General features: G+C 39.3%; 1 protein-coding gene across 1 annotated transcript; it reads left to right on the top strand.

The window, feature by feature from the left end:
* The first annotated feature begins 2407 nt into the window (after positions 1 to 2407).
* Positions 2408 to 8865, top strand: c5h9orf85 (chromosome 5 C9orf85 homolog). The gene is made up of 4 exons (XM_048243723.1): positions 2408 to 2621; positions 3258 to 3364; positions 3481 to 3594; positions 8372 to 8865. The coding sequence occupies exons 1-4, from the start codon at positions 2433 to 2435 to the stop codon at positions 8511 to 8513; spliced, it is 552 nt and encodes a 183-aa protein (XP_048099680.1). The 5' UTR covers positions 2408 to 2432; the 3' UTR covers positions 8514 to 8865.
* The last annotated feature ends 229 nt before the right edge of the window (positions 8866 to 9094 follow it).

Here is a 9094-nt window from a genome sequence, read left to right as displayed (position 1 = left end):
CAAAAATCACATACAAGAAGATATATTTGTGAAGATATTTGAGAATTCTAGCTCAAGAAAGCACCATTGGAAACATATGTAATTTTTGTCATGGGAGATTGAAGCCATTGAGGGTGTCAAGGTGATACTTTGACATGATGCGGGTGGGTTCTCGTTAGTGCAGCTCATGGTGAGCAACTGCACAGGCTGACTGCAGGTGCCTTGCTCCCATGATGTATTAAAGGATAATTCCGGTATTTTAGCACTGTGAGTCCCTTTTCTGGTTTGTTTTGGATGAACTAGAGTGGTGGACACCGAATTTTTGAAGATTGGTCCTGTCTCGACTTTTCTGACTCGTTTTGAATTGCCTTTACTGCTTTAGAGTGGCTGCCTACAGGCATGCACAAACATGTCCTTAAAACAACCCTTAACGTTCGTTTTCAAAACTGTGCAACTTACCGAGTGGTTAGTGGTGTTCGTTGATTATTAAAATTAAATATATCGGCGCAATGTATGATTTACAGCCGTGTTATTTGCTATTGTGGAACCATTTTTTCAGACACCTCACAACCGCGTATAGACTTCCGCTCAATATTTGAGCCTGAAGCATAGATAGTAAAAGAAGGTCTCGCAGAAATACTACAACCAAATGTAAACAGCCCCCGTTTCCGTTTCCGGTGGCGCAGTAATATCAACGTGCAATGAGTCTTCCAACAGAAATCAATGGGATTTTACAAAATGCCATAAGACAGAAACTGTATTTCGCTACGCGTTTTGGAACATCAATGAACACCACTAACCACTCGGTGAGTTGCACAGTTTTGAAAATGAACATTAAGGGCCTGTAGGTAGCCACTCTGAAATAGTCAAAGGCAATTCAAAACGAGTCCGAAAAGTCGAGACAGGACCCATCATCAAAATGTCGGTGTCCACCACTTATCCAAAACAAACCAGAAAAGGGACTCAAAGTAGCCTAGAAATCTAGACGCACCCTAGCGGCGGCAAATTAATTTGCTCAGCCTGTACGTCTAGTATCAAACCATAGGGATTTCTATTGGCTGACGCCGTGGACCTCATCCAATCACAGCGCTCTATTTTGTTAGAGAGTCTTAAGGCGGGCTTAACAGGATAACGACAGTCCTGCGACGGTGAACAACAAGGAAGGTGGCTATGGCGAACGAAGAGCCGTTGTTTGAATCGGCGTTAAGGTCAACTTTGGAGAAGTTGGACTTGTGCTTTTCTTTGAAAGTTGAGCAACACAATGCACTTAAGTATTTGCCGTTTTGCCGACCGGATACGGATATGGTCGTAGCGCTGGCCTATTGCATGCCTAGGCAGTTTGAAAGACAATTCTCTGCCTGCCCCTTGGATTAAGCGAGGTGAATGGTTTGATGCCAGACTATACATTTCAATGATATAGGATGGTCCGCCAGGCTAGACTCAAAGTGCTAAATACCGGAATAACCCTTTAAGGTCATGTGCATTGTGACATTCTGGTGATCTGCTGCCGCACTGGGGAAAGCCGAACAACATTTCTAACCAACATGCATTATGTTCTACCCAGCATACATCACGTTAAGCCAGATCTGCTCTGCGCTGTATGAAGTCGAATGAGCATAGTGTGGTAGCCTGGAAAATCCAGACCCTGGTAATCTAGAAAGATTAAGGGTCTGGCAACGAACAATGTAATGGTCCAACTCGAGGGGCCGCACCAAGCATGCATTTGAAAATCTCACTGCACGCAATTGGTTAACACTAGACCAATGTTTACTCTGAAAGATTCCGGACTTCGATGCAATTGGATAACACTATGACCAATGTTTACTGACCTCCAACGTTGCAGCGCTGTCCTCATCAGTTTAGCTCGCCTCTGGCCCATCAGATACGCCGATTTGATTGGTTCCCGGGGATGTAAGGGGTAAAATTCATAGATATTAGAAAGCTAGATACTGCATTGGGCTCCAGAACGTACGTAAATAGCCACCTTGTTGGGGACAGCAATCACTGGAGGCCAATGGAGGAGCATGTGACTCTGACTGGAAATCAGACAGGTGTCTGTGATAGCCTGCAAATGTTGCCCATAGACAATAAAGGTACTTGCTGCCCCCACCAATATGACGGCCGCGTTTACGATGCCACCTAATAGAACTCGACAGTCGCGGTATGTAGCTTTCTAATATCTATGGTAAAAGTAACGTGCATCATTGCTCATTTCCCGGGAAATAGTGTGGTGTTTCTCTGGAAAATCTCAACGGACATGTGAAAATGAATGTAAAGTTATTAGATGTAAAAAAAATTGAATGGGTTCAATGGAATGCTAACATTAAGTAGTCTAAGCCACAGATCCCCCTGCTGTGTAGTAGCACTGCGCAATTCTGACACGCTTGAACATCATAGACAGTAAAGTTGAACATGCCTCTACGTTTTGTTGGTCCCTTTTCCGGTTGTCGCACATGATTGAGCGCGTTTTACGTAGGAGCCATGTGTTTACACGTTTTCGCGAGTGTTATGTGACATACTTTTTATTTTACGAAATAGAAATGAGTTCTCAGAAAGGCAATGTATCTCGAACACGTGCTCAGAAGCACAAGAACACGACTGCCTTTAAAAATGATAAATACGGAGCCACCGCGCAACAGAAGGTAACGTTAATCTCAAGCAACCAACGACTTTTGTTGTTTGCTATGAAAGCCATCGTCCTAAGAATAAATCTGCGTTTTTTCCCGAGGACAGGCACTTTGAGTCTTGAGGGGGATTGCTTAGTTATGCTAGATATTGTTCAGTCTATCACGTGGGCTGTCTAGCACGAATCCTACATATTAATTTACTGTACGCTAGCCTTGCTAGCCGCTTGCCAAACAAATGTGATAACAAATGCAGTGGCAAACTCAACCCTGTGTGGAGTTATACAGTAGCGTTTAGGTATTCAAGGAATACTTTAATGAGGTGTTTTGTACAAACATCAGATGTATAGTGATTCTGTAAATGTAGAAACTAATGCAGTAAGGCAGACTTCGACCTATTTAATAAAAGTGCCAATGCTATTCATGATATGAATAACTTCTGTGTAAGAAGCGAGTCTTGGCCAGTGGGATTCACGGTCACCTGAAAGGTTTTTGATATTCAGGACATCCGTTTCAGCCAATTCTTGCATAACGTTCATTATTATTAGCTTAATGCATTTAGATTCTTTATTCACTTTGATTTGATTTCACTTGCATACTGTGATGTCTTCTTAACCCATAACTTCATGTCTTCTTAACCCATCACTTGTGCAGAAAGCGAATGAAAAGGTCCATGATGGTGTATGTCAGCACTGCAAAGAAGTCTTGGAATGGAAAGTGAAGTACAATAAATACAAGCCTCTAACACAACAGCGCAAGTGGTGAGTGCCCATCATAAATATGGTAATATTTTCGTCCACTTATATCAGTGTACAGGACAGGCTCATCTTCATGATGCCCCCACTCTTGTCCTGTATGCTTACTCTTCTATTGATAGTGTGAAGTGCTTGCAGAAGACTGTGAAGGATGCTTACCACATCATATGTAAGCCCTGTGCTCTGAAGTTGGAACTGTGTGCCAAGTGTGGAAAGAAAGAAGAGATCGTAATTCCGTAAGTGTCTTTTCTCTGTCTCTCTCTCTCTCTCTCTCTCTCGCGCTGTAAATGTCTTGTCAAACACTTAATCATATGGATCGCTGGATAGTAATAGCGAGCCAGTACAAGGCCAAGGCCAGCTTTGAGGACATGCAGGTCAGGAATTGGTGACCTCATTCACTGTTGTGCTTACTCTAATCTATAATGTATAGTCCAGCTTGTTTACCTGCTCTCTCAAGGGCTTGGTCGTCAGAGCTCTAGCATTATATAGCCATGACAAGGATGAGCAGCAGCATTAGAAAATGAAGGGGCCATCAATATAGAAGGCTATATGGCTTATAGCTCTAGTCACTAACACTAGTGACTGGTCACTTTAAAGTATTGCACATGATTACCAAGATAAAGCATGTCAGGCTTGCCAGTGGAGCGAAATGGTACATAGTTCCGGTCTCTTAAATAGGTCCAAAACACTGACCTATAAGAACAATTTCAGTTTAGCGGTCCTTAATGTCACTACTTAAACTTTTCTCTGAATAAGCAATAAGAGAAGATAAATATACTTTGTGTTTTGTTTTATTGTCATTGCGTGTGTGTGATGAATCACTCTTGTGACCGGGATAAATAATTCAACTTTGGAGTTAAGACCTACTACCAGTCTTCCAATACATACAGGAAATGGCCATGTCATGAATAGTCTCAGTTTATCAACCGTCTCTGGTGTCATGTTAGCCACAGACATCTGATGTTAGAAGCCTAGCAATGAAATAACCCAACACTAACTTATGACATGCGCTCAACAAAATTAGCATGCTGCTCACGTTGCCACCTGAACCAAACATTACCTTGATATTGTCCACTGAAAGACATCCGGGTATACCATAGTTAGGTGGGTCCACTGTTATTTCAGTCATACATGTGTACTAGACATGATGAATAACAGCTAACATACAAAGTTTCAATGTTGTACCATAGATATGTGTTACATAGTATATAAGTATAGCAATGTAATGACCTGTGTGTAATTATGAATGTACAACATTGTCACATTGTACACTAAATACATTTAGCTACTTCCACACAGATTGTCATGCTCCTATTTGCTACCTCATATACCATTTTTGGTCATTTTAAGATAATAACTTCATGTCCATTTGCTGTAGAGATCTAAAATATTTGTCACAGCATTAATATAGGATTGTATTTAACACAATGTAACAATGTATGTAACACAATATTAATTGATACTATGTGTGTGCAAAAGACATGTTTATAATGTCCTCAATTTTTTCATACTAATAGCATAGGCTAAATGGCAGTACTTAAAACTGTTATTTTATAATATACATTTTATATAACTGTTACATAAAATGTTTAATGTAATGCTTATTGAGGTCATTGTTATGGTTATGATTGTAGAATTTGGCAGACACTTTTGTCCAAAGTGACTTACAGAATAAGAACCTTATAATACTTAAAATTACTAGTAAACAGTTAAAAGATGGTAAGACACCATTAAGCAAAATAGTAATAAGAACAGTACATCAGTACTATATTATATAATTACAATAAAAGAATACCATGAATATACAAACCATAACTTTAATAATGAATTAATGAATTAAGTGTAAGATGAACTGATAAGTCGTTAAACCCCTCTTGAAAGATCCAAAGTTGTTGCAGGAACATAGAACACTAGGCAACTCATTCACCAATGAGGGAAAAAGTCTTGAATTTGACCTTCTAGCGTGTATGGCTGGCCGACACAACAGACTCTCATTAGAAGACCACAGTGGGCGACTGGACATAGGGCTGGATCGTGGAATTGAAATAGAAGGGAGCAGATCCAGTAAGTGTCCTATTAGGCCAGAGTGAGGGATTTAAATTGAATTGTGGCTGCTATAGGACACCAAATGCAGTAATTGTACGTTGCTTTGGACAAAAGTGTCTGCTGCTACTCAACAATGCATAGAGAAACTTTGAGCAAAATCTGTGACTGACTTTCCTGAATTCTGTCTGGTTATTTGCATGCGTATCATCAGTCCGGTATGCTTTTTTTTTTTTTTTTGGACGGGTTATGAAATCTTTTTCTTGTCAGTCTAAGCTTTGACATTTAATCCGAAACATAAAACTTACAATAAGCCTAAACCTTTGGGTAAAAACGTCGAAGTTGTTTGCATGGTACTGGAAATCCTGCAATTGATGAATTGATTGACAGCCCCCTACGAAGGACATCATATAATAACTGAGCACAGTACGCCACCTGGTGGTAAAACAACCATCACAACACACTAAGACCTCATCTTCACTTCACTTACTTCATTCTAAAAGGCAAAAAAGCCTGTGTGGGGTCATTGTTTACAAAATAATATTTGGAATTTGGATTTAAGTTTTTCACCGCAAAACAGACGTGCGCTGTTTTCATATATGGTGGAGCACCTAATCGCTATTAGCACTACTCCCCTGTGTTTGCGTGATAGCCTACTCCCACCTTTCCCATAAATTCATCAATGCATATGAAAATATGTTGCATGGTAGCATGTTCAAATGTATCATGAAAATTGTTCTTATATCTTTAGTTGGATATTGAATGTGAGAAGAAAAAAATGGATGTTCCATAACAGTGCATTTATATTAGTAGTCTGTGAAATTAATGTCCCACACTGTAGTTAGCATTATAGCATATAGCATTATAATTACACTGGCATTATAGTTTTATACTGCAGCTGAAGCATCACCGGTTCCATTTTTTGTAACAGCCATTTCATTATTGATAAGTTGGTTACATTTGTATATTAACATGTTCTATTAAAGAGAAGATAGAAAATAACTATTTGTGTGTGCTGTAAAATGGTTAGAAGAAATAAAATCGGAATCGGCTAAAATCGGTATCGGCAGGTGAAACTCTATGAAAAATCGGAAATCGGAACCGGCCCAAACATTGCAATCGGTGCATCTCTAATCAAAACGAAAAACAATGGTTGTGTGTTATCCTTGTGGGGCTACATGCTCACCAAGTTTTGTGCAGCCTGGTCTTTCAGTCATTGACACAAATTTATTATAAAGGAAAAAAAAATCTGGCACGAAGAGGAGTTTTTTTTCTTCCAGTAATACTACCTTTTCAATACTACCATTACATACAGTGCAAAATAACCAGAGGATGATCATGCAGTAGTTTAAGTGACAACCAGAGGAAGTAATCAGGATAGATAGTAGTGAGAAGGAAGTGCAGAATAAGTGTGGGTGTGGATTCACTAGAACAGGGGTTTTCAAACTTTGTGTGTGTGTGACCACTATTTGTAATGAAGAATTTTCTCGGACCACCTCATACCCTTAATAAAATGTCTATACACAGTCCTACCTGAATTAATCTGCACCTCTTAATAGGCCTACTAGCACTAAAACTAGGCCTATAACTGGGCATCACATCAGTAGGCTATCGTAAAAGCACCAATATGTCCAAAAAATCTGGGTTGGTTCTTAGTGTGAGCTTTTACTGCCTAAGAAATTGGAACCGTGCTTGGAGTTTGAATTCTCGTCGTGAAATAAAAATTCCACTGGAGCTCCAAGCGGTTTTGTACACGCAGTCTTACAACACACAGCTCTTCGAGTCACTGTACATAGCTAATTTAAATACACTTATGGGGTGGGTGTTTGCGTTTCTTTAGGAATCCGCCGTCTTGGTTTGTATATAAATTAATATTAATTGACGCATACTCGTAAAAGGGCGGATACAACAGGCTTGTTAAAAGAAAGTTTACTGCACACAACGGCTGCCACGTAGCCTATTTAATTTATTTATTTACTCAAGCGCCCGATGGCATAATCAAGTTCATTTCAACAACGTACTTCCTTAACAATATATTATTAAATGTAATAAGAAGATCATCTGTCTGTCTGAGAGCGAGACAGAGATAGAGAAGGGGGAGAGAGACAGTGAAAGAGAGTAGCTCTTTATGAGTAATCTGGCCTGACTCACTGTCAATCTCCTCATTATTAGTAGAACTAAAGTTAACATCTGCCTCTTTTTTCTTCAGAGAACCTGTTGCCATCCACCGATCAATGTTGTGGTTCCTACCAGTTCTAACCGTTAGCGGCACTGCACTTGAACGTCACAGCCTAGTGTCACTAGCCTTTTAGTCACACAATAATCACACAATAACTTGACTATTTAATTTAAATTTAAATTTGATATGAATATACATATTCTTAGAATATATGTTAGAATTTCCTGGTAAAATGAAGGTTTAAAAAAAATATTATTTTATATTTTATTTTGCTTTTCCACGGACCACCTGCAGTACCCTCATGGACCACTAGTGGTCCACGGACCACAGTTTGGGAATTAGTATAAGTATATATACTTTTTTGATCCCGTGATGGAAATTTGGTCTCTGCATTTAACCCAATCAGTGAATTAGTGAAACACAAACAGCACACAGTGAACACACAGTGAGGTGAAGCACACACTGGAATGACTGCACTAGAAGTTAGGAGAGGTGCTCTCTGAAGAGTTTGATCTTCAAGAGATGACTGGTAGCGATTGATAACTCATTTCACCTTTGAAGGAATACAAATGAGAAAAGCCTGAATTACCATGGGGTTTCATTTTAATAAGCATGTAAGAAAAGTGTGTACTTGTACAATAACTGGAATACCTTATGGAGTCCAAAATATACGTCCACATTATAATGTGGACGTATATAACACTTATAATACTGTAAAGACATAACTCAGTCAGAATCTCAATATCTGACTTCATACTGTAAAATTATATTTTGGTTTATTAACTCCACAGGTTAGCGACACCACAAGAGGAGACTGACGCCACTGACCAAGCAAGTAAAGGGGGCCATATGAAGCCTAAAGGAGACAAGGATGCTGAAGACTTTGATGACCTTGACAGTAATTGTGACCTCTCAGAGGACGGTCTAGAGTAGAGGCAAAAGGTGCAGAGCAAGAACCAATCACAAGCCCACAGTGTTTGAACACACAGGACTTATACAGAGGTCAGGCACAGTGCCTGGGATCCTTCCACTGAAAAGCCACAGGGGTTTATGACTTCAGAGAAAGTAAGGTGTACGTAACATGACAACTGATCATGTTCATTCTCTACATGTTGCTGATGAAATTTCCTGTGTTCTGTAAAATTTACCAGTTTATTTTTATGTGTGAAACTACTTTTCCATTGTTTTCTCACAAATGAAATTGTATTTGAGTATTTGCATTCTCTTACTACATTTATTAGTTGACTGGATGGCCAAATGATTAAAACTGGTCTCATGGCATAAATGTAAAGGCTTTTCTTTAGCATTTCCAAATCCTCACAAAAATATATTAGAAATGCAGTTGAAGTGCAGTTTCATGGAAATCAGGGGTTTACACACAAAGCTCAATACACAAAACCCACTATTGGCTCACACATAATGCAAAATGTCTCAGATCTCCAGCAAAATGATATACAACTTAGAAATGTCATAAACACATCTCTAAAGCAAACATTCGCCTCACATTATAAACA

The sequence above is a fragment of the Alosa alosa genome, chromosome 5 (genome assembly GCF_017589495.1).
Source record: "Alosa alosa isolate M-15738 ecotype Scorff River chromosome 5, AALO_Geno_1.1, whole genome shotgun sequence".
NCBI lineage: Eukaryota > Metazoa > Chordata > Actinopteri > Clupeiformes > Clupeidae > Alosa > Alosa alosa.
Note: the sequence above shows the minus strand (reverse complement) of the source record. Positions and strands in the feature narration are given on the sequence as shown.

What these genes read in the sequence shown, in the direction of transcription:
- c5h9orf85 (XM_048243723.1), top strand. Translation starts at nt 2,433, where the DNA reads ATGATTGAGCGCGTTTTACGTAGGAGCCATGTGTTTACACGTTTTCGC. An exon ending in GAGCCACCGCGCAACAGAAG is followed by an intron (nt 2,622 to 3,257) that starts GTAACGTTAATC and finishes TCACTTGTGCAG; the next exon opens with AAAGCGAATGAAAAGGTCCA. An exon ending in AAAGAAGAGATCGTAATTCC is followed by an intron (nt 3,595 to 8,371) that starts GTAAGTGTCTTT and finishes TTAACTCCACAG; the next exon opens with GTTAGCGACACCACAAGAGG.